This window comes from Aythya marila (assembly GCF_965140915.1).
Source record: "Aythya marila genome assembly, chromosome: Z".
Classification (NCBI taxonomy): domain Eukaryota; kingdom Metazoa; phylum Chordata; class Aves; order Anseriformes; family Anatidae; genus Aythya; species Aythya marila.
In genome coordinates this window covers 25006346-25033029 of record NC_139080.1, presented here as the reverse complement: position 1 = coordinate 25033029, position 26684 = coordinate 25006346, and the positions used below count along the sequence as shown (strand labels likewise).

Sequence of the window (26684 nt, the reverse complement as noted above, 5' to 3'; positions counted from 1 at the left end):
AAATGGTCTTGGGACCTTTGGTATGGGAGAGGGGAACAAGCTGCTGAACAACTGCTAAATATAAAAACTTCAAATGTACTTAGAAAATGTTCCTTGTAATACAGTAAGACTGATGTCATTACTGTACACTGATTTCAGAAGGGAAAGAGGTTATTTCTAATGTTCCAAAGGTTACACTGCATTAAGACCTCACTCCCAATCTATTATTTTAAATTGGGCTAAAGAATAGTAATTGAGTGGTACATTAAATTTTCCAGTATTGGAGCAGTTCAAGTTGCCTGCTGTACAGATAGATACTTCTAAATAAGAATATATGGGCAACTTCAGATTTCAGTTATGCTAGATTTATTTTTCTTAAATATTTCATTATAGACTTGTTAAAAAATTAGAATTCAACAAGAGAACACCAACTACCCCATTTTGGGCAGCAGCCTGTTAGAAACATCCCTTCTTCTATTACTGTCTTTTCATAAAGCAAAAATACCTCTTAAAGCAGACTAATTTCAAAAATAGTACATATTATGAAAGACAAACATTAGAATTATACTTTTCCCGGTCAAATCCAGGACCACACTTTAAAAGCACTAAAAATGCACACTGCTATATTCTCATAATTTTTCCCTCTATTAAACCAGTTTGCAAAATGTAAATCTTGCAAAAATAATTTTAGAATGTTAAATAAGCAAAGCAAACAAAGCTTAGTTTGAAAAACAGTGACAATGAAAAACAGATAATGTATCTCATGAGAGTCTGCCTTTTAATCAGGTGGTTAGCTTACTAGATAAATATATTATATATTCAACACAATTTTGTGCAATAAGAATCAATATCAATTAGTGATTTTTTTGAATCAAACTCTAAGTGGAAGCCATTTTAATGAAAAGTATATGAGGAACTGATGAACCCAATGTTTCAGTGTCACTGGATTCATTTGAGGTCAAAATCACACAATATTTTCGGACTTTTTTTCCCTGTTTAAGTCTTCCAGTACTCAACAATGTAATATCAAGTGCATGATCTTGCAGCCATTGTTTCCGAAGTGTTCAAAACAGCAAACAAGAAATGAAGCCACTTCTAGACCTTCATTGCCTTTTCCAGTATAGCATGAGTAGGGACCTTGAATCGACAAAAATGCTGGAAATAATACTTCCATTATTCTGCCCTGCTCTGCATTGTCCTCAAAAGCAAACAGGATTGTAAATTACTTTGCCTTATGTTTTATTCTATGTGCCCTGAGCAAGTGGTTAAGTGCACTTCTCAAGCCTTGGTACCAGAAAGCAGTTTCTACAGCCATTTTAACCCATTACCTGTCTGGAGGAAAATAAATAAATATTGGGAAATAATAACAATGACAAAACAAAAACAAAAACAAAACAAAACAAACAAAAAAACAGGCATACTCTCTTCCTTCAAATTAAGATTCTGGTTACTTACAGCAGTTAGAGAGAAACATCTATAAAGATTTAACAGATCATTCTAAGCAGCACAATTCAAAAGTTATTGTTATTCAGCTCTAACCTTAGTACACAAAATACCAGGCTGAAGAACAACTTAAAATGAACCATTTTGGTTATCTACATTTGTCACAAAACAAGTAGATATTCAAATAAATTGCAAATTAGGTCTGATTTTCTGCATCCTGAAATTGTAATTTTTAAAAGTTTATTTGGAATCAGAAATGGAAAGGGGATTTTCATGTGATAACGTCAAACTGTCAACATAAAGAAAAGGTACAAAAAGAAAGTCTCAGGTGTTAACCCAATTTAATTAACCTAGTCTAGCCAATTCACTTGTAACTTAATTCAGATTAAAACTGCTAGTATTTGCGCTTAGACAAATTCTGGACTATAGATGTTTCAAAAGAAAGACATTTTCTAAAAAAAATAGATATGATTATATAATGAGAAAATATTCTAGAAGCTTTTGAAAAAGCTCCTCATCAGCATCTTTGTAAAAACTCCATCCTTTACCAGGTGGAAAGGTACTCTCATGAATTAAAAAGGCCATAAGAAATGTAAAAGACAGAAAAACAGTTGCAAATAAAAGTTAAAATCATTAAATGTCCCTCAGGGACCTGTAGGAGAAAACATGCAGCTCAACAGAGCTGTGAGTAACTGAGGAGTTACCTAGTAAGGCGACAAAGTCTGCTGACACAAAATTATTCAAAGCAATCCAAACTAAAACCATGCCTGAAGAGTTGCAGGTGACTAATTAAGTAATATTTTTAAATTATCAGAGGTGACGCAGATGGCCTTGAAAGATCATCAACAGAACTTCAGAAAAAAAAATTCTAAACATACTCACAGAATCCAAATGCTTTCTAGTGAAGAATATCTTGGGATCATAAACCACAATTCTTTGGAAATATTAACTCAGTGTTCAACAGAAGTCAAAAGGAAGACAAACCATAGGAAAAGTAAGATCAAAAAGATCAAAAAAAAACCCCAACATTATGCCACTACTTAAAATTTCTTCATATTCTGACTACTGTGTGCAAGTTCTGGTGTCCCCATTTCAAAAAACACACAAGTATCAGGAAAGACAAAGAGAAGAGGGAAAGGTTTTAGAAGAGATACAATAACCTCTCACAAGAGTGGAAGGTTATTTAGAGTACAATTTTTGGATTACTGAACATAATGATGCAGATAGCAATCTTAAGCCTCCAGTAAGAGGCTGAGAAGGTATGTTGGAGGAACATCATGATCAACTTGCTCTTGTATTTTAGTTCTTATCCCTAAAGCAGCAATTATTGGCCAGTGCTGAATATAAGGCTACTCTGTTAAGAGGACTTTCAGATTCAGTCAGTATCACAACACACTAGCAGATTAAAAGCCAAATGGTAACTTCTTCCTGATCTTTAAAAAAATAATGATACAGAGATCCAATTATTCTCTTAATATCTTAAAAAAAGTACAAACCAACACACACACAAAAGCACAAAACAGACCTTCAGCTTTTGAAGTGTGGAGGAAAGAACCTGGAATATAGCTAGACTGAGCTGTTCTGTGTACAGATCTGGGTACACAACAAATACCACACAGAAGATAGATCTCATAGATCTTTGCTTAGGCACACCTGAGGTGAAAGTTTAACATATAAATGAGAACATACAAAAACAAAGGGAGAAAAATAAGCACTCTTTTTAGATATATAAGAAACATTAGTTAAAGGGCAAACTGAAATATACTTAGTCTTAAAGTTTTATTATAAAAAGAGTGAATGATCTACAAGAGCTCTGTATTTTTTAATTGAACTTTCTAACATTTATTATAGTTGGTCATATAATATTTAGCTTACTATACATCGTGTTACTTTCTAAATGGCTTCTGAAGATCTTCCGTATGAATGAGTAAGTTTCAGATCAGATGACCTGAAAGAAACATTGCTATGGAAGATTTTTAGGCACCTCATCATTGACAATTATAATTTCAGCTTAATACAAGTGAAGCTTATAACCACATCAGGGCAACAAATTCAGGCACCAATGCAAAATGTCATTCCATCCAGTTCCCACCGATTTTATTTTAGTGGTGAAGTGTTCAACATTTACCTAAACTAAAACATGGCAAAACAATCAAAAGGTTCATTTTTACCTTACATGCTTTTTTTTAACTGGATATTGTTCTGTTCATTCTTTCTGCTGTTTTACATACTATTAAATTAAATTCAATTCTACGAAGCACCAAATAATTTATTTGCTTGCACTCCCCTGCCCCCCAGCTACTTTCAAGCTCACTCAATATCATATTCGGTTGTTTCTCCTTTGTCTAAATGCAAGAGTCCTTTCAAGACAGTGGTATGCTTTTGCATAGAAAATAAGGTAGGTCTCTTAAATTTAAATCCAAATTGAAAAATGAGCACAGAAAAATTTCCCTAACAGAAGAGGTCAGTAAAAACAGAGAGCTGTAGAAAAGCTAGGACTGGGCAATAACCACATAAAACTCAGCAAGAGCAAGTTCCAGAGCCTGCACCTGGGATGAGGCAACCCTGACTATACGTACAGGCTGGAGGATGAGAGGCTGGAGAGTAGCTCCACAGAAAAGTATCTGGGGGTTCTGATCGACAGTAAGATGAACATGATTCAAAAGTATGCCCTGGCAGCCAAAAGGGACAGTCAGACCCTGAGATGAACCATGAATGACATTGCTAGCCAGTCAGTCAATGGACGTGATCGTCCTGCGCTGGTATGGCCTCACCTTGAGAACTCTATGCAGTTTTGGGAGCCACAAGAGAAGATGGACATAAAACTAATCAAGAGCCTCCAAAGGAGGGCTACAAAGATGGTGAAGGGTCTAGAGGACAAAATGTATGAGGAGAGGCTGAGGTCCCTTGATTTGCTCAGCCCCGAGCAGAGCAGGCTGAGGGGAGGCCTCATGGCGGCCTGCAGCTCCCTCACAAGGGCAGCGGAGGGGCAGGCGCTGAGCTCTGCTCTCTGGGGACAGCGACAGGACCCGAGGGAACGGCATGGAGCTGGGACAGGGGAGGGTCAGGCTGGGTGTTAGGGAAAGGTTCTGCACCCAGAGGGTGGTCAGGCACTGGGACAGGCTCCCCAGGGCAGTGGTCATGACACCAAGCCTGATGGAGATCAAGAGGTGTTTGGGCAACGTTCTCAGACACATGGTCTGATTTTTGTGTGGTCTTGCATGGAGCCAGGAGTTGGACTTAATGATCCTTATGGCTACTTTGGGATATTCTATGATTCTATGAGAATAAACATCTGTGTAAAACACACCTCAACAAAAGCGTATGTGTTTGTGTGTGTACGTATGTGTATTCCGCGTTTATGTTGTTAAGTGTCAGGAATAATTTATTTGTGTCTTTATATCCTATAGTGGACAAAAACTGAGGCAACTATGTTGCTAACTTACAATCATTCTTGCCTACAGTGAGATAATTATTTAAATTACATGGGCAAACCTAGGAAATTTCAGTAATGTTTTATTAGATAATGAAATTTTAAACTCACATCCCCAGCAGTTATAAAGTATTGTTTTCTAAACATGAATAAAAATCTTTACCCCTTTCAGAAGTGTCTGAAGCAATTTTCAAACATTTTCAAAAATGCAAGTTATTTCAGGATAATGATACAGCATTGGGAAAGCTATTCATTGTAAACAAGAGTTTCTTCCAATTTTTTTCTTTAATCCAAATTTCTAAAAAATCTGAGGAAGATAAATTTCAGGCAGCTGTTATTCAAAAACTACAGTGAAAGTTGTCAAACAAGAATTAAACAACCATCCTGGAAAGCCTACAGCATCTCTATCACAACTGCTTTCTTGAACAAGAGGCAGGGTTCAGATTCAGATTTTGATTTTTGGTTTATTTCTATTACCATTCTTTTCCAGAGACTGCTCTCCAATACCACCATCTTCTGTTACTCTGTACAGCCTCATTACTGTAGAATGCTAGTATCTTACAGTGGTTCAAGTACTGCATGTCTTATTTTTCCCTTTATCCAACGTAAAAAAATGTTATTTTCAAAAAAGTTATCTGTATTTATAATATGAAATACTTCCACTAAGGTATTAATTTAAAAAAAATAAATATTAGCTACCAAAATTTACAAATGTTAAATAGGATATTTATGAAATACTTATTTTTTCTTGTATAATAAACGTGTTAGTAAGATGACAACTCCATTTGGAGAAGTGCCAGAAAATGCATATGGTAAGATTATCCTATAATTACTTACAAGACTATAATTATTAATCAAATTATTGCTCATATTTTCTGAAAACATGGGTGATTGTTATAAAATAAGTAATACTTATTTGATATATAATTAGCAGCAATATCTCAGCCTCTTTAAATTCTGGATATGAACAGTTATAGTACAATTATATCGTCTCTACATAAACTATGAAGTTTGACTAACAGTTCCGAAACACATTTCAGTTGCAGAAGATTTATTTGTTTAATCACAGAATGGTTTGGGTTGGAAGGGACCCTTAAGGATCATCTGGTTTCAACCCTGCCTTGGGCGGGGAGGGACACCTTCTGCTAGACCAGGCTGTCCAAAGCTCCATACAACCTCACCTTGAACACTTCCAGGGATGGGGCACCACATTCTCAGGACAGCCCATTTCGGTGCCTCACCACCCCCACAGCAAAGATTTTTTTCCTTATATCTAATTTAAATCTAGTCTCTTTCAGTCTAAAGTCACCACCCATTGTCTTATCACTACATGCCCTTGTAAAAAGTCCCTTTCCAGTTTTCTTGCAGGGACACTTTAGGTTCTGGTCAGCATGTTCTGAAAGAATGGACTGAGAAGACTATGCCCTTTTTCTTTTAACATTCCAAACATTCCCACATTTATTACTATGGAAAATAGAAGATTCACTGATTTAGAAACTATTTACTGCTCAATCATTATCTGAGGATAGGACAAGGGGCAATTGTCAAAAAATGGATCACAGGAGGTTCTGCACCAACATGAGAAAGAACTTCTTCATGGTGAGGGTGACGGAGCACTGGGACAGGCTGCCCAGGGAGGTTGTGGAGTCTCCTTCTCCGGAGTTAATGAAGGCCCACCTGGATGCCTACCTGGGCAGCCTGCTCTAGGGAACCTGCTTTGACAGGGGGGTTGAACCCGATGATGTCTTGAGGTCCCTTCCAACCCCTACAATTCTGTGATTCTGTGATCAATAAACATGTAATTCTAGGAAACTGAACTGTCTTATTTATAGCATCTACAGAAAAATAATTATTGAGAGATCAATTTCGGCTACCATTGGGGCACAATGCTGTGGTGGTTTTACCAGCTAAGCAGCTGAACTCCACCACAAGTCCTTTCTCACTCCTCTCCTCAAATGGAAAGGGCTGAAAAGGACTTAGAGGTTGAGATAAAGACTGAGAGATCACTCAACAATTATAGGCATGGGCAAAAGAGACTCAGCATAGGAAGATTAATATATTTATTACCTATACTAACAGGCTGGAACACTGAGAAGCTCAAAGAAAACTATAATCACCTTCCCCCCATCTTCTACCTTCTTCCCTCAAGCAGCCCAGGGGAACGGGGAATGCGGGCTGCAGTCAGTCTCTGATGCTTTGTCTCTGCTGCTCCTTCACGGTCCTTCTCTGCCCTTGCTCCCCATGGGTCCCTCCCACGGGATGCCATCTTTCCCGAACTGAGCCTGTGGGGGCTGCCCACAGGCAGCAGCTCTTCAAGCACTGCTCCCACACGGCTCCATCCCACAGGGTCCATCCATCCCCCAGGAGCAAACTGCTCCAGCATGGGTCCCCCATGGGTGGGCAGCAGCTCCCCCCAGATCCCCTGCTCCTGCGTGGGCTCCTCTCCACTGGCTGCAGCTCCACAGGGGAACTGCTGCTGCATGCCTGGAGTACCTCCTGCCCTCCTGCTGTGCTGACCGAGGGGGCTGCAGGGGGTCATTGCTACTATGGCTACTATGTGTCACGTCAACAGTATTATAGTAAGAACCACACAAATTGATGGAGAATGAATCTTAATGGAGATGGGCAAGTACAGCAATGATTGAACTGCCAAGCACAGTGGTGATGGAACGAGAGCTGGCTTCAGCATGCATCAATCCAATAACACATACCATCTCTCCTGCCCTGAAGGACTATTGTGACAGATGGAACACAAAGTCATGGACTAAATTAACTCAATGGACATTTTAGAAAGATGGCCCACGGACAAATGGAATGATACTTGTGCATATATGAAATGGCAGGAGATTGATGGTAATCAATGGAAATGTATTGGAAAGTGTGGGACCTGATCAAGGTGTAAGAGGTATAGAATAATTGATATCGTCCTGGTTTCAGCTGGGATAGAGCTAAGTTTCTTCCTAGTAGCTGTTATGGTGCTGTGCTTTGAATTTGTGATGAAAAAAGTGCTGCTAACACACAAAAAACAATGTTTTAGTTGTTCCTGAGTCAAGGACTCCACTACTTCTCATGCTGCGCTGCCAGAGAGGAGGCTGGGGGTGCACAAGAAGCTAGGACAGGACACAACAAGCACGGCTGACCCAAATTGGCCAAACAGAAATCCCATACCAGATAATGTTATGCTCCCATAAAACCAGGGTGAATTGGCCAGGGGGCTGCAATTGCTCAGGGACTGGCTGGACATCAGTTTGCTGGTGGTGAGTAAGTGTATTCCACATCACTTAGCATCACAGAATGGCTTGGATTGGAAGGGATGTTAATGATCACCTAACTCCAATCCCCCTGCCATAAGCAGGGATGCCAACCCAGCACTACTAGATCAGGTTGGCCAAGGCCCCATCCAGACTGGCCCTGAACACCTCCAGGGATGGGGCATCCACAACTTTTCTGGGCAACCTCTCCCAGTGTCTCACTACCCTTACAGTGAAGAATTTCCTCCTAATGTGTTGTCCAAATCTATCCTCTTTTAGCTTAAGACCATTACACCTTGTCCTATTAGTATCTACCCAAGCCATCCTTCTCTTCCAAACTATGCTTCTCCATCCTTTTTATAAGACTCCTTTAAGTACCGAAAGGCTGCAATGAGGTCTCCCTGGAGCCTCTTCTTCTCTAAGCTGAGCATCTCCAGCTCTCTCAGCCTTTCATCATAGGAGAGGTGCTCCAGCCCTCTGATCATCTTTGTAGCCCTCCTCTGGACTTGGTCTAACATGTCTACATTGTTCTCATGCAGGAGTTTCCAAACCTGGATGTAGCACTCCAGATGGAGACGCACAAGGGCAGAGCAGAGGGGGATAATCACCTCTCTCAACTTGCTGGCCAGTCCTCTGCTGATGCAGCCCAGCACACAGCTGGCCTTTTGGGTGCAAATGCACATAGCTGGCTCATGTTGAGCCTTTCATCCACCAGGACCCCCAAGTCTCTCTCCACAGGGCTGCTCTCAATGAGTTCTTCTCCCGGTCTGTACTCCTGTCTGCGATAACCACCTCTTTGGTTCTTGCACTTTTTTAATTTTTTTTTCTAATTCTCTCCCTCATCCCACTGTGGTAGGGGATGCATGAGGGTGAGCATATGTGTAAACAGCTGTGTGGTGCTTAGCTGCCTACCAGTTTAAACCACAAACAGAGGTACCAAAAACAATTTATAATACAGAGATTTTTAAACTCCACCACACATCATTAAGAGAATAGTTTGAGAATCCTCAAGTTCAGTTCTCCCTTGCCCTTATTTTCATTTCAGTTTACCCACTCCATGCTCTGAAGTCTAAATACATTTCATTTTGTCATAACAGTACTAGCAATACTAAATATTTCAAGTATTTCTTAAAAAGTAGCCTCCCAAACTTCAGGCATAAATTGATCCACATGATAACTTCTATTTCCTCTTAAAATGAGAAAAAAATTGTATTTTATGAAAAGTAAAACATTTTAAAAATTGTTCTACTTCTCTAATACATTTATTTCCTTCCTTGGTTCAGATTCAAAGGAGACTGTGTGATTTTTATTGCTCTACAAGAAAAATATTACTCAACAAGGCAATGTGCAAAAATACTCACTGTAATGTTATCCAAGAGCTTGGCCATATGCTTAATAATTTCACCATGGTGTGCTGGCTGGGTTTGTAGCAGTTTCTTAATGACAACAACACTTTCAGCAACCACAGTTTCTGTTTAAGACAAAGCAAATTATTACTTTTAAAAAGCATTTATGCAGAAGAAAAAGTCATAAATAATTAATTGCCAAAGATGTTACCAGCTTTCAAAATATGTTTTGCAGAAGTGAATTCTATTTGCTTTGTAACAAAGATGTAAACCACTTTACTAAGTAATATGAAGTTCAGCTTCTAGATGCAAGTTATAAGCAGCAAAAAGGACAAAGCAATGTTCTAAATGTAAAAATAGCATCCTACCACATCCTTTTTTTGAAATTGCCTTTTAGTAAAGCTGTTTGTATTTCTCCTTTTCAAACTGAGGAACAGCATGAAAAACATCTGCTTTTCATTGAAATTATGTATATTCATAAGTAATTTGGTATCTGCATTAAAAATACAAACAGTTCAAAGAAATATACAATGTTAAAAGTGACAGCTCATTCTTAAACAAGAGAAACACCTAAACATTTCTGTTGCACTTTTCCACCTTCCAAACAGTCTCTCTCAGATCTGCAACCTAATCTCTAGTACATTCAAATGAAGCTTCTAAATAGGCAAGCTGTTGTAAGATTTATGTCAAAGTCATGCATTGGTCTGCTTAACTACTGTAGCAAGTAACATTCACAGCCTGATCAACTTGTATGAAATGTGCAATTTTTGAAGCTGAAAAAAAAACCACTGGTGCAGAGGTAAGCCTCTATGCAAGAGTAAACTCATCCTGTAAGGAAAGATGAAGTAAAGTCAAACATAGCCAAAGCTGAAACCAAAACAAAAGGCTACTGCAAGAGTTCAACATAATTCTCATTTTCATTTATACTACAGAAAGGAAGTAACTATTTTCCCTAAAGTATCAATGTTTAAAACAAAGAAGAAACGCAACTACCATTCCTTAAACATCTCAGAAATATTCCTACCTTTGAGGAGTGAAACTGATACATGGACCATTCATCCCACAGTCAAGAAAGATGAAGTTTCAAAAGTACAGGATAGGGAAAAGATTTCTATTTTACAAATAAGTTCGCTTTCTAAAAAAAAACAGAGTAAGGCTATTCTAAAGCTCCGAATATGTAACATTATGCCATAAGCCTCTGAGAAACTTAAATTTTAGCTTGCAGCTTTTGTGTCATCCTTTATTTGACATGACATCTCAGTCATTTTTCTAACTAATTTATTGAAGCAAGGTTAATACTGCAAAGAGGAAACCATAACACATCTACATATATACCTCAAGATTTGCCATAATCTTACAGACCAATTGAACTGGAATTGTATTTTGTCCACTTTCTTACTGCAGATATTAAAATAAGAAAATTCTTAAAATTTTAAAATGACAACCTGGAATTTTTAGAGTGAGATAAATTAGTTAAACAACCTCCACTCTTGAGTACTTTGTGATACAACTTAACAGGGGGAATGGTTAAGCAAAATAAAACCGAACCCAAAAGACTGAGGTGGACATGAAGTCATTATTAAAAATATTGTTGACAACATTGAAGTAATCATGATGAACTTAAGTGAACATTATGAAGTGTCAACATGGGAAATACTTTAGTGCAGTGTGTGGAAGCAAATTTAGAGAACTGAATCAGAACTGTAACTTGGTTCCATGAGTACAGATACCAAAAAAAAAGAAAGTAAAAACAAAAGTATGTATTTATAATTAACGTATTTAATGTTAGAATAAAGGCTGATGTAATTCAGAAAAGAGAGGCTTTCTAAGGCTTGCTTTGTGCACATGAAGAATCCCCAAAATGAGTATATAACATGCATCTAGTCAAAGACACAAAGATACCAGCTTTTATATCATATAAGTAAAATCAGAAAACAACATAAGAAAGAAAATTACTAGCACTGCGAATGGCTATTATGAAAATTTTAAAATGTAAATCTGCTACAGTTATCTAAGAAGAAGTACATATAAGACAAGGATAAATGAATACAAAGGTTGTGAATCACGTGTAAATTATTTTATATCTAAAGATCATAGAAAGCAAGGCAAATTCTTAAAATAAAAAATAAATATATCGGAAAAGTTGGTTGGGAAAACCTTAACCAACAAAAGGAAACTAAATGAGGTATCAGCAATTTTTCATAAGTCTTAGTATACTAAGTAACAAGTCATAGTAAAAATCATGTTATGTTCATTGTTAGTTTTCTTCAAACAATTTCTAGGCAATATGGTAATGGCTACTCTGAGTAGAATAATCTCTGAAGACCCTGGAGCATGTGCACTTCTCTGAAACCTAACATATATTCAGTCACACACCACAGACCCTGAAACATGACAAATTCTCAAAACCCTAAAATATATCCAGTTACACAACATTCCATCTCACTAAATAATGTTGTGTTTCTAAGGCTAACAATGTAGTGGACAATAACTTGTGGGGAATGAATTAGAGTCCTTCTCATAATTGAGAAGTTGGCCACATTACAACAGAAACTCAGGAAAACAACCTAACAAGATGCATATTACCAGTGAACACTCAAAACCTGCATTCTGAAATACTACATTTAATATCACTGATGTTCTACCTAATTTTTTTCCAATACTTAACAGATACATGTGGAAACTAAAACACTGAACTGAAGGCGAATTTATCGACATTCTGTAATTTAAATAAGCACTATTTCTAAAAGCTGCAAAATTACTTCTGCTATTTTTTAGAAGAATATATTGATTGAATTTCATAGCAAGCCCTACAAGTAACTAATTCTTGTTGTTTAGAAGGTTATGCAGATGATTCAAACTAATGTTAAAAGGTAATTATTAAGAGCTAGGTATGAAAACAAACTTTAAATTTCTTCTTTTCAGAATTGCCTGAAATCTGTGTTTTCACCTGGTTTATTTTTCCACACTTGTAATAAAGACAACTCAACTCTGAAATCACAGTAATACACATCAACTACACAATACATAAAGTTGGTTTACTATTACTTCATTCTAACAGTAATTCTACTATGTAGGTAGTAGTTACCTGAAGTATTAACAGTTCCAGTGATTTTAGGACTTGCCTGCTCAAATTTGTATAAATTACTAGGGAAAAATAAAGGTGTTTTCACTGTGCTTCCTACAATTGTTTTTACATTGTTTATTATCCACAGATTGCAAATTTCAACAGGAAAGGAAAGCCACCTGAGAAAAACCTGCCGATTCTCTAGTATATTCACTTCAGACAGACAAAACAGACTTCTTACAATCCCATCTGTCTCTTACATCTAAAATGACTTTTATGTCATCTTAGTGAAGCTAGCAGTCAGCTCAAATTTTCAAGGCAATTGCTAATGGAAATGCATTAGCAAAATGCCAAATGTCACACCAAAGAGCCAAAATAACTTTTCTGTTTGTGCTTCCTTCAGCAGATGAGGAATGACAATAGTTTTAAGACCTCAACATGGCTTCCAAAAACAAGGCTGGGAAAAAGTACACTTTGCCAAGGAGTGTAGTGATAGGACAAGGAGAAATGGCTTTACATTAAAAGAGGGAAGAGAGTTAGATTAGATATGAGGAAGAAATTCTTTATTCAGAGGGTGCTGAGGCACTGGAACAGGTTGTCCAGAGAAGCTGTGAATGGCCCAACTCCTGCAAGTGTTCAAGGCCAGATTAGCTGGGGCTTTGGGTAACTTCATCTAATGGAAGGTGTCCCTGCTCATGGAAGGAGGGTTGGAATTAGATGATCTTTAAGGTCCCTTCCAATCCAAACCATTCTAGTGATTCTATAAGAGGAAAACTGCTCTTGAAGTTTGGTGTGTTTATGAGTGCATTTTTAAAAGCAAACTTCCCCTGTTCATGGAAGTAGGGGGCTATGGTAAAACAAAACAAAACAAAAACCACATTTAAATCACAGAAGTCCATACAGAAACTAGAGAGTTCTATGATGAGACACCTAGAGAGTTCCATGGAAAGTTATCCCAGGTGGGCTTAACTAACTGCTGAAGAGGCAGCTTTAATTGCACTCTGCCTCTCAGCACCTAACTTCCAGAATGATTCTTGGCTCAGCTCCCATACTAAAAAACCATGTTTTTTCAGTAGAAACCTTTCCAGAACAAGACCAACAGAATGGGAAGGCAGTTTTGCCATAAGCTCATTCTTCATGATTCTGTTTTGATTTGGTAGAATTAATTTGCCCACCTTTCTTCTATGCTGCAGTAAATTCCCCAAAAATGATAAAACAGTGAAGGGAAGAGAGAGCTGATTCTGCTTTCTGGGATGCCAAAACCTTCTAGACTTACCAAATTGGGCTTCATGCTACACAGAGGGAGCTGAACTGCTTCCAGTTTTGGAACAACCATGTAAGTAGCAGCAGGACAAGCAGCTTGCTCGTACACTTTAAGAATGAAAATTGGAAGAAAGCAGGATCAACCATGACAACTGAATTTTAGTTCTCCTACATGTACCAAATGTTTTTTTTCCCCTCCCATGCCCAAAGCTCTTCATGCTAAACACGCTGTGACTACCAGAAATTTCCTGCTTCCTAAGGAAAAGGTACCGTGTAAGTTATGCCATTCGACTCACTTTTTAGAAAAAGACACTGTGCATATGGTAAAGGAATTTGCCAGTTGCCAGGTTTAAAAGATCTTAAATATGTCCTTTGTGGTCTTTCAAAATAGTAAGCACAAGAAGATTATTGTTAGATTTATAAAATAAAGTAATGAAATGTCTTTCAGGACCTTCAGAAGTACTTGCTAGACAATTACTTAGAACCAGTCAAGACAACTAATCTTGTTGAGACATACCTTTATATACATGCACACATTTATGCAAATGAATATGTATTTTGTGTGTGTGTATAAACACATATGGAATTACTTTGAAGAAAATCTTAACTTGAGAAGCTATAATAAAAAAAGCTGTTTCTTCTTATATGAGTTCCTTATTAGCAGAAAGAAAACCCATGCAAGAAAACTAAAAGGAAGATTATTATTTAATAAGTTCAATATTCTGAAGTTTAGTTATCGTACATAGAAGAAAATGTGGATTTGTACATGCTGAAAGGAGCCTACCAACCTAGAGGAACATTGCTAATAGAATTAAAAGGAATCGAGTAAACTTTGAAGGCAGTATTTCTAATATGGTCATATTCATGAACTTTAGTACAAAAAAATTTACCTAAGTCACATTGCAGAAACTGTGTTATAACACAACAATGGAATACATTTTAAACACAGTGGATAACTAGAAATGCACAGAGGGACAAAAGGTCCAGAGCAACATGAAAGTAAAGTTACATAGACTAAAACTAGCAAGCTATACACCGAGGCCTCTCAGAAATTTCTGTTATGAAGTTAAGCAGGAGAGAAGGAGGACTTCCAGAGTATAAATCAAACAAGAGAAAGTTCTGAATGCATCAGTGGGTCACACTGATAGGACTACACCCTACCAAAGCAATGTCCCTAATAAAGACCTTCTTAGAATAATCAGAAAAAAATATATCCAATAGATATGAAGAGCAATCAATGCTGCTTTTCAAAGCTTAGAGTAGATCTCATCTGTGTTCGCTGTACAATTCTGATAACTCTGTCCCCGCCGCACATGAAAAAAAACATGCTTCTACTCCTTTTCCTGACATTATTATTTTTGACTACTTCTGTCTCAACTCTATTTCTGATATTTAACAACACCCATGTTGACTTCAAAATTTACAATAGTTTTCTGATTATCTTATTGACTTCCTTCTGCATAATATTCCTTGGTAACTAGTCAGAATATACAATATTATCAGGTATTGATTTACAGTGCTACTATATCCTATTTGATTTTTATCTAATTCTTGTTCTATTTCCTGCAACTACATATCACTATATAAAAATAGCAGAAGACTAAATTATAAGAACAAGACAAATTTGGGACTGTTTATACAAAAACTATTTAATATGTTTTCCAGTAAGACATTGATGTACTAAAAAGCCATTCCAAGCTTTCAGCACCCTCTACAGGATAACTGTTTTGATGCAACTGAACATATAACAGCAAAACTTCTACTATCATCTAGGATACTCACAACAGTACACTTCAACAATTAACAGCATTTTGAGAAAAAACAGGTAAACTCATCATTGAAGGCAACAAGGATTTAATCTTGCTAACAAAAGAGAGAACAAATACCCAGGGATTATGAGAGCACAAAAGAGAAGACAAGTACCTAGTGATTATGAGAGCATTTTGACATGATTCAAACAAAAAGCACCAAAGTCACTATTTTTGTCAGCTATGTCACTGAAATTCTTACACAAGCCAAGCTTCCATATACTTTATTATGTGATCTGCTCTGTGCAGTTCCTATTAAGAAAAGGTTTAAAGCCATCAGCCACTCAGAAAACAGGCAGAACATTTAGCTTACCATCTCTGTTGGACAGCAAACATACAAGGCCATTAAGGCATGTGTCAGTCACTTCCGTGATGTTAGTTGCACATCTGCCTATAGCCTGAATAGTAGCTGCAGCAAACTGTTTATCTTGGCTCTTCACATAAGTCTATGGAAACAGGGTTTTCATTAGTCAATATATGTATTGTCAAAAGGAAACTTACTATGTTGTCCTCTTATGACAAACATATTGTATAATACATTCAACCTAGATAGCTATACCACACGTTAAAAGTTATACCTTTCCATCTCATTTTTACTCCCAGAAGACATTTTGTTGCTGGCTTTGGTCACCCATGGCCATGGGAACCACAACCTTGCTAGGCAGCCTGTTCTCAATTGTTTTTTTTTGGTTGGTTTCCTTCTTTCTTTTTTTTTTTTTTTTTGAAGTTGGAAAAAGTAAGAAACAAAACACCGAAACTTCTTTTCACACAGAAAAAGCACCATTATCCATTATGATACGAGACGGTGTCACTTCAATTCCAAGAACACTTTATTCTGGAAAAGATGTTAACTTGAAAATATTAAGACTAAGACTCTAGATGAAACATCCAACAATGGCAATTGGACAACAGAAAGCATTTCATTTCAAAAGAATACATTTTTGTACAAACCTGGAATTCTCGTAGCAGAGTTGATATGTTGGCTTCATTTGCTAAATTTGTCAAGATTTCAAGCTGAAAGAAAAAATATTAAAAGCTAAAATGAAATTCTATAAACAGAACCACATATACAAAATAATCTTATTGCATATAAATAAGTTATAATACTATTAAATATACTACTTGGAATTCAATAGTGTATACCAGATTTCAGAATAAACTGATAGCAGCATTGCACTCAGGAGGAAAATTCTCCTTGCAAGCACATGCAAGGTTTTCAAAACAAGACTCTAGGGTTCAGTGATGCATTTTCTATTAGCTCTTGTTTTACAGTGTTGCACTGCATATCAAATGGACCTGAAATACTTCCAGCAGTATTGTTTCCTATGTGATACCACAGGCTTTGGATATAAGAACCATGTGACACCGTAAGAAGAAATAATGGAAAGCACAATTGCAGCTGGGGAGAGATAAATGCAATGTCCATTACATTCATATGAACTGCAGTAAAAGACATGTAACTCAGAAAACGAACAGTTGCATCTTGAGAGTGTTCAGACCTCAATCAAAATCAACAACATCAGACCCTGAAAGGCCTCTTCCTTACTCCTGGTGAGCAAGAGGATGATATGTACCATCAGGCATATGCCATTAAGATGCTATGCTCCCAGTCTGTTCTAACTTTGAAGAAAAAATTCCAGTACCATTTAAATGAGGTAAATGGAAGAATAAGAAAACTCTAGCTCTGTAAATGTAATTCATACCTCACAAATTTGTTGGTATTCTTTGAGTTGGATGCACACAGACAAGAACACTTAATAGATACAATCCACTGGTATTTCGGGACCAATCTGATAAGACCTTCAGAGGCTCTTAGAGAAATATAGCTGGTATAGCACATGAAGCAAGTGGATAAACAGTTGGTTTAAAGACAGGAATAGGCAGAAAGAACGTGACTGTTTTTACAGTACAGGAAAGCTATTGATAGGATCTCAGAATTAACTTTGTTGATCTTTTACATTTCAGTATATTTATATATGAACCATGGAAGTAGTAAGAAGACAGGTGACACGATTTTCTGCTGATACTACAGCTTTCACAAAAATGAAGGTGAAGTCTGACTAAGAGCAGCTGCATTGAAAACTTCAAATATTCAGTGGCTGATTGAGAAAATAACAAATTCAACACATGAATGCACAATAATGTTGATAAAGGGGGATGAAAACTTTACAGAAAATGATAGGCTATGAGCTGCTTACTAAAAACCTTAACAGAGAATTTGTGGTTAGAACAGATAACCCATTGAAAATATAAGGTCAATGCTAAGTACTTAACAAAAAAGCAAACTTGATGTTGAGAAGGAAACAGAAAACAAAACAGTAATCAAACAGTGCAGTAAATGAATTCTAGCGTGTTCCTACATCTTAAATGCTGCCACAGTTCTGATCCATCTATCTTAAAGCAGATACAATAGAACAACAAAAAAAAAAAGCACAAGTTATCTTATGTAACAGGGCAAACTGACATAGATTTTTCAGTCAGTGAATAAGAATTGAGATTGAAAGAAAACAGCACAATTTCTCATTCTCCATCTCTTCACTAGTATGTTATATCAATTAATAATGAAATTATAAAGTATCAATAAAATAATGTCATTTTAAGAAACATACATTCTGTGTATTCCACTCCTAAACACAAGTGTCTGTGACAATCTAAAACAAAACAGAAGGCACTTAATAGTAGACAACTCTTAGCTATTGTTTTGTCAAGGACTTCACATCTATTAAGGACCAGGAATATAGAAAACAAGAAAAAAATAGCTGAACAAACACACTGAGGTGTGAACTAGAGGAAAATCTAAAATCCTTCTTACGCCAAATGCTGACCTCAAAGGCAACTTGGTACTCTGACTTTGTCCCATGTTTGACTCCCATTTTATTCAGTGAAACAGATTTGAACTATTTTTAATCAAACAGTATCAAAGAGAATAAGTTTTCATTTCTTTTCATGTGAGAAGATGTTTCCTTCTACGAAAACAATCAAATTCTAAATGCTCAAATGGCTAGTTACTTAAAAAGAACTAGCTTTTGTAATGCTCTGTACTGAAAAGTACCAGAAGATGCAGTGGAAAAACACAGTGCACCTGCTACCTAAACTTTGCTAGGAAGTGAACTTTCAAATACAAGTCTGAAGGACATGTGTGGATTTAACTAAAAGCTACAATACTAGTCTACTTAATGAAAAAAGGAAGAGCACAGAATGTGTGTCATAGTTGCACAAGAAAATTTTGCTTTCCTGTTGCAAATAGTAATTTCTACACCAATGTAGAGGTAAATTCTCTTTTAAGCTCACCTTCAGAGTTTTGATCATTGTTGGATCAGTTGATCTAACATAGAAACTCTTCAGATAAGGTTCAAACATGCCCTGAAAAATGCAACATACATAGATAAATAGTTCACCTGAGTTCAACATAAACTAATTGTGGAAACTCTGAACATGGTATACCTTTCTCTGAATCGACATAGTGGCAATATTTTGCAGAACAATATACTGCACCTCCCTAGAATTTGAAAAGAAAAACAAAAGTTATTCTACAAAATTACAGAAACACAGAAAAATGCATTATGGCAAAGAAAGCTCAATTATACTCAGGTCAAAAGTAAGTTATACATTTAACATCCCTCAAACATGGAAAAAGCTTATTGCCAACTGATACAAGTTTATGAGGTGCTTCACAAGAAGGGGAACAATGAAACCAGTCTCTCATTTTTAAAAACTTCAATATGGAGAAAAAAACACTAATACCAGTATAATGGTGCAATTCTTCGTTTTGGCGTTAGGGTCTTTGTTTAAACTAAAAATTAGTAATTCTTCTAAAAAAACATCTCCATCTTATAAAAAACATCTACAATCTGGCATCTCCAGACATACCTCACAAAAACCTCATGTTTTGTCCACCACAGCAAGATACGGACTTCATCTGTACTGTGCAAACTAGCGCGTTAGTTACAACAGCTGACACTTGAGTAACTAGTAAGAAACAGTTCATTCTTTTTCATCTCATAAAAAAATTCCTATTAATTCCCCAAAAGGGCCAAGCTTTCCTTTCACTTAGAATATATACTGACAGACTCACACATCTGTAAAAAAGCAGCACTTTAATAAACTTTGACAGGATATAGACAACAGAAATATGTAATATTCTAAACACAAAAATATTAGGCATCTTAGGAGGATGTTTTAATTAATATATTAATATACCTCACTAGAAGGTAGCCTCAGACTCAATAGGAGTGAGCAGATGGAAATTTGAATACTAGTCTGAAGCTTTTAAACTTGAGTTTCTGCACTGATCACTTACAGACCAAGAAATAATTTATAAACAAAATTTCTAAATGAGTTCTCAAATTCTTTTGTGATGCAAATCTCATCCTAATAAAGAAATCAAATTACTTCATCCATTATCTCCTCTAATTAAAAATTGTCTAATAGTCCTGTAGAAATTACACCTGTTGTTTAAAAAGAAAGGTAATAATACAGAAGAACATAATGTCTTTTAAACATAATTTTATGTAATTCTTACATAGGTACATGGAAACAGCCAGCTGAGCATCAGAAACCAAGACTGGAAATCACTATGAAATGTTCTCCCAAGCACTTATATCCTCGCTAGATTATAACACATTTGACATTAATTTAAAGGCCACAGGCACGTAACTTCAAGGGCAAACAACAAAAGCTTATTTCAAAGTGGCTCTAATAGCAAAAATGTTTCTCACAGACTGGTGACAGAGAATAGACGAGTTATTCAACATGAAAATCAGAACTCTAGTGCCGTTTTAGGTGCTAGTTGAAACACAAGAAAGAGGTGATTTCTACTTTGAAGAAATTTGAGGATAAATGAGGAATAAACAACATGCAAAATTAAGCCATTCAACCTGTGAGTATGAGCGTAGTTCTACACATTACCTGTAAAAATGTCAAACTGCTTCTGCTATTTGCATAAGGAGAATGGGAAGCATATTGTACTATAAAACCAAGCACAAAAATAACAGCAATTCACTTTTATTTTAAATAAAAGTGTGAATTCTCTAACAAGCCCAATTTTACTTCAGTAGTCAATCTCTTAAATGGTAGATATGTTAGCCATAGGTGAGCTGCAAATGTTTATAGAGAAAGAGCTCTATGGTGACTGTGCTCATGAAGCCCATCTAAGTCAAGTAATCTTGTCAGACACAACTACAGCAATTTTTTTCTTTTTAAAGCTGTCTGCCTGATTTGACTTACTTTTTAAAAATAAATAATTTTGACAGCTCAGCTATCCAAGAATATCATATTTAGCTAGGAAGTTATTCTGAAAACATCTTGTAACTGCTATCAAACCTTCAAGGTGTTTTATATAGATATATAGAAGTTTAAGATCTAAAAACTGAGGGAAAAAACTTTAGGGCAAATATTGGAATAATATGCCAAATCTACACATGCACGCACACAAACACACATGAGTATTATCAATCTTATGAAGCATATGGTCAGTGAAACCCTTCATAGTAAAGTATGAGTAAGTAACACTGAAGATGACTAAGTCAAAGTTAGTTATACTGAATGAAATATAAACTACATGTAGTAGTTTAAGACACAGTCCAAGGACTAAGGAACAGGGGATTGAGCAGTAGCAACTGGTAATTTAACAAGTATCACTCTTAGTTTTTCTGTCAACACGAAGTTACCAATATACGGTGAAGAAAAATAAAATGCACATCTGAAGACTGAGTGCTTAGCAAGACAGTAAAGAACTACAAGATAGACATTTCAAATAATTTCCAGTAATTAAACAAATCAGGAAAGTAAGCTAACTAGTTAGTATTATCTCCATTTGCATGCTTCTATCTACATTTGTATGTTCACTAGGCAGTCATGTCTTCTCAGAAAGACAGTTATAATTAAGAATGAAACACCTATGATACTGAATGATCACTGAAAGTGAGACTGAAAATGAGGGAACTACATGTAATTATTCTCACATATTGAGTAAAAATTAGTATTTTACAGGACAATGTTACAACAAAACTCTAGTAGTGCGATAGTAATTTATTTATATGTATAGCTACAGATAAAAAAGTATGTAACAATTTATTTTTTTTAGAAAAGTACAGATAGCAATTTAAAGTACAGACTTGACCTACCTATTACTACGGAGTAAACGCACTAATGATTTAGAAACAATACCAGCTTCAGATTTTGGTGCCAAATGCCAATAAAGCTGTGCAACTGCCATTACCACCTACAAGAAGAACATTCAGAACAGCATGTTAACTCAAAATAGTCAAACATATGCATCGCATTCAATTCACACCTGCTGACCTACCAACTGCCTCTTCAGAAAGCAGTGTGTATACATGTTCTTTGAAATCAAGAAAACAGTCTGGGAGAGAAACACCAGGAGAAAGACATTTTTGTTTCCAAAAATCAAAAGTAGTAGGTACCTCTCATCATTCCCAGTATTTACTGGGTAGTATAATATAAAAAACAGAGGAAGAGGGCCAAACAGAGAAAACTAAGTAATTCAACTAAGTAATTCAAATTGTGATCATAATGATATCACATTTAATAACCCAATACTGCTAAAATTAGGTCTGCTGATTAATGAAGATATCTCGTGTGTTGGTTTTTTTTGTTGTTCTGTTTTTAAAATTCCTACAATAACTGTGCTTTTACTTTTATTAAATACATATTCAATATTACTTGTTCTTTCATTTCCACTGAAAACCTTCCATTCTGTTATTCTATCACACAATTTATTAAATGGCCGGTGCATTTATTGACAGCTTTTGAAGTCTAAAATCCAATTGAAAGAACTATAGTAGCAAGTATGAATAAGCAGATGACTCTGAAATATACACAACTTAAAACTTGTAATTTCTATTTTTAAAATTTTCTCCTAAGTAACAGACAAATGATGAACTTTATGCTAATGATTAAGTCATGTCTCAGCCTTCCCTACAATACTGTCCCGATGAACTTTCTTAATCAAAATTAAACAAATCACAGAACAAAGAGACTCAAAATGAAGACACTACCATGACACTTAACTTGGTGCCTTAAAACTTAACGCCAATTAATATCTTTTTTTTAAATTAATAAACAAAAATTGATAAAAAATATGAAGAGAGGAAATAACTGAAATATTTTCAGCAATATACTACAGGAAGATTTTCTTATGGACAAAAATCTAAGGTCAAAGAGAAAACAATTTATTTCTGGTATATTCTGTGAATGTTACTAAAATTGGTATAATAGTAACTATTTATAGAATCAGTATTTCATTTGACAAAGTTAACCTCCATTAACTTTAGTTTCATAAACTTAAAGACCATAAAAGTTAGAATCAATATCATATTTAACAGATATAACGAAAATGATTTATGGAATGTGGAAGATAAGCAACTACAATTCTTCTCAATGTAGTGTGATAGCAAACATTTATAACAGCTGCTTTTTGCAAGAGATGAGGAAATGCTACACAGATATTGAACAGTGATTTTAGCAAAAGGCTGTACTCTGATATAACTACTACTGCAAAACTGTGTTGTTTGTTTCTAGAGTTTGCTAACAGTTAAGATGTGGTTTTAAAAGAAGTTAGACGTTAGTTGGAGTCTAGAAATGTGTTTCAAAGGAGAAACAAAAACCTGATCTGTTTAGCTGATCAAGAATGGGTTAGGAGATGATTTAATCATGATGCAACCATTGTATTGTATCTGTGATGATATGAGTACTCACTGTCACTGGAAATCTTTTCTAAAGACATCTAGTCTTGTTTAACAAGACTAACTGAGGTTAGAAATAAAGTTCCATGGTCAGACTAACATCACAATGATTCACCATCATCATGGATCTTCCTGGCTCAAAAAATTTGCCTGCGTATTAAAATTTCCCAGAAATATTGGAGAGCATACTGCACCTGTTATGTCACATCTACCCTGGAATCCTGGCAACATACCTTAAGAATGTGTCTGGGAGTCACGAGAAATTTAGGTATGTAACTGTCTTACTTTTAAAACGTGAGACTCAGAGGAAACCACCACTTAATGAATCAGCAGCAAGTATGATTTTTTTTGTGAGTCTGTATCACCAAAACTAACACTCTATTCTGTTGTAGATGCTGAGAACTTAAGCATTAAAAGCTAGCCATACTGTAGTTGTCACATGCAACAGAAAGTGAATTCAAATATTCTCCAATATTTTGTTTAATATTTGGAGCGTATGTGACATTCAGTTCAGGTGTTTTACTTAATAGCTAAGTTAATTTCAAAAAAGAAATAACTGATCTTCCCTGTAACAGTTGCTACGTGGTATAATCATCACTTCACTTAAAGAGGAATAGATCTGACTTTTCAAACTTTTAAGTTGTCTAATAGAATAGATATTTAGTAGTTCAATATTTTATCAAAAAGCAATTTGTCATACGGCAGCATTTCGGCTTTGAAGCAAGGGTTTGGTATTCCGTAACAGCAGCCTGTGATCCGGGTCCATAGTATAAGTCTTTTTCACATTCCGATCCTTTTCTTTCTGTTCTTCATCAGATTCATAGAAATTGTTTTCATTGTATTCTTCTACAATATCATCATCCTACCAAAAGACAAAATTAGAAGAAGATACAGAAAATATATGAATCATCCAGCTGTATTAATTTACAAAGTAACATACAACACCATGACTCCATGCAGGATTCACATTTTTTGTAATATGCCCACGGAACAATGTCCTCTGTTCCAGTTGGTCATAAATGTAATGCAAAAGATGTAACACCAGTGCAAGATACATTTACAAGTAAGATGAACTACTAAATGAAATACCTTCATTAGTATTCTGTATTAGATTATGTAAGGATGTTAGTTCTTTTTGGACTGAAAGCCGAAGTTGAATTTTCTGAAGATCAGCTCTTTAAAATTCATTTTCTGGAAGTCTTAACAGAAGTCATGTGCATCGTTCCTTTTCTAGTAATACATAAACTATTCATGAAAGCAGCAACTCTCTAAAGAAAGGACAGTTCTTAAGAAATTTTATCACACAAAATGTCACATATCCTGAGCCTGTCCTTCCCTGAAGAAGTACAAATCCTTAAGTTGTTTAAATGAAGTTACAAGCTACCAGCATAATGTCACTTAAAAGAGCAACAACAAAGAAAAACAAAAGAACAACAAAAAATAATACTGCAAAATTTACACATTACAATGGAACAGAAATAAAAGTACTATATTGACTTGGACTGGCGCACGCTTTGTTGGGTTAGAAACTGGCTGGATAGCCGGGCCCAAAGAGTCGTGGTGAATGGAGTCAAGTCCAGTTGGAGGCCAGTCACTAGTGGCGTCCCCCAGGGCTCGGTGCTGGGGCCGGTCCTCTTTAATATCTTCATCGATGATCTGGACGAGGGCATTGAGTGCACCCTCAGTAAGTTTGCAGATGACACCAAGTTAGGTGCGTGTGTCGATCTGCTTGAGGGTAGGAAAGCTCTGCAGGAGGATCTGGATAGTCTGCACCGATGGGCTGAGGTCAACTGTATGAAGTTCAACAAGGCCAAGTGCCGGGTCCTGCACCTGGGGCGCAATAACCCCAAGCAGAGCTACAGGCTGGGAGAGGAATGGTTGGAGAGCTGCCAGGCAGAGAAGGACCTGGGAGTGATGGTGGATAGTCGGCTGAATATGAGCCAGCAGTGTGCTCAGGTGGCCAAGAAGGCCAACGGCATCCTGGCTTGTATCAGGAACAGCGTGACCAGCAGGGCTAGGGAGGTGATCGTCCCCCTGTACTCGGCTCTGGTGAGGCCGCACCTCGAGTACTGTGTTCAGTGTTGGGCCCCTCGCTACAAGAAGGACATCGAGGTGCTTGAGCAGGTGCAGAGAAGGGCGACGAAGCTGGTGAGGGGCCTGGAGAACAAGTCCTACGAGGAGCGGCTGAGGGAGCTGGGCTTGTTCAGCCTGGAGAAGAGGAGGCTCAGGGGTGACCTTATCTCTTCTACAGATACCTTAAAGGAGGCTGTAGCGAGGTGGGGGTTGGTCTGTTCTCCCACGTGCCTGGTGACAGGACGAGGGGGAATGGGCTAAAGTTGAGCCAGGGGAGTTTTAGGTTAGATGTTAGGAAGAACTTCTTTACTGAAAGGGTTGTTAGGCATTGGAACAGGCTGCCCAGGGAAGTGGTGGAGTCACCATCCCTGGAAGTCTTTAAAAGACGTTTAGATGTAGAGCTTAGGGATATGGTTTAGTGGGGACTGTTAGTGTTAGGTCAGAGGTTGGACTCGATGATCTTGAGGTCTCTTCCAACCTAGAAATTCTGTGATTCTGTGATAAAAGAGGCAGGAGACTGAACACAGGAACCTACAGGCTTCTTTGTGCATAAGAATAGTTTCCAATTATTTTAATTATCCCAGATAGGTACAGCAGTTACATGAAAATATCAAAACATTCAGTCACTACTGACCTGGGATTCCTGAAGGACAATCTTGCTGGTAAAGACTTAGGCAAAGAAGGCATTCTGTACCTCAGCCTTTTCACTGTAACCAGGTCTCCCGTTTCTTGAAAGAGATGGCCTACATCTTCCCTCATTTTCGTTCTGTCATTGAGGTACCTGTAGAAGCCCTTTTTGTTGTCCTTGCTGTCCTTGGCCTGATTCAATGCTGTCTAGGCTTTAGCTCTCCTAATTTGACCCGTAGACTCTCAGACAATGACTCTGTATTCCTCCCAGGTTACTGTCCTTGCTTCCACTCTCTTTAGATTTCCTTTTTGTGTTTGAATTTGGCCAGGAGTTCCTTTATCATCCATGTATCCATCCACCCACCATCATTTTTGCATGACTTCCTCTTTGTTGGGATGCATCTCTCCTGAGCTTGGAGGAGGTGATCCTTGACTATTAACCAGCTTTCTTGGGCCCCTTCTCTTCCCCCCAGAGCTTTATCCCACAGTATTCTACAGAGAAGATCCTTGAAGAGGCCAATCTGCTCTCCCGAAGTCCAGGGCTGTGAGCTTGCTGTACTCCCTCCTCACTGCCCTAATGATATTTAACTCCAACATTTCATGGTCACTACAGCCAAGGCTGCCTTTGACTTATGTATTCCTAATAAGCACCTCCTTGTTGATGAGAAGGAGGTCCAGCATAGCTCCT

The 26684-nt window shown here is 36.8% G+C and overlaps 1 protein-coding gene across 2 annotated transcripts in view; it reads right to left on the bottom strand.

Moving 5' to 3' along the window:
• The window catches only part of AP3B1 (adaptor related protein complex 3 subunit beta 1), a 157320-nt gene that overhangs the window by 81347 nt on the left and 49289 nt on the right, over positions 1-26684 (bottom strand). For both annotated transcript variants that reach the window (XM_082783672.1, XM_082783673.1), the window contains exons 8-14: positions 23997-24158; positions 21716-21813; positions 19035-19089; positions 18882-18953; positions 16542-16604; positions 15904-16036; positions 9468-9577 (exon numbers count right to left, since the gene is read on the bottom strand). In XM_082783672.1, the coding sequence (XP_082639798.1) occupies positions 9468-9577; positions 15904-16036; positions 16542-16604; positions 18882-18953; positions 19035-19089; positions 21716-21813; positions 23997-24158 (693 nt within the window). The remainder of the gene's footprint in view (positions 1-9467; positions 9578-15903; positions 16037-16541; positions 16605-18881; positions 18954-19034; positions 19090-21715; positions 21814-23996; positions 24159-26684) is intronic.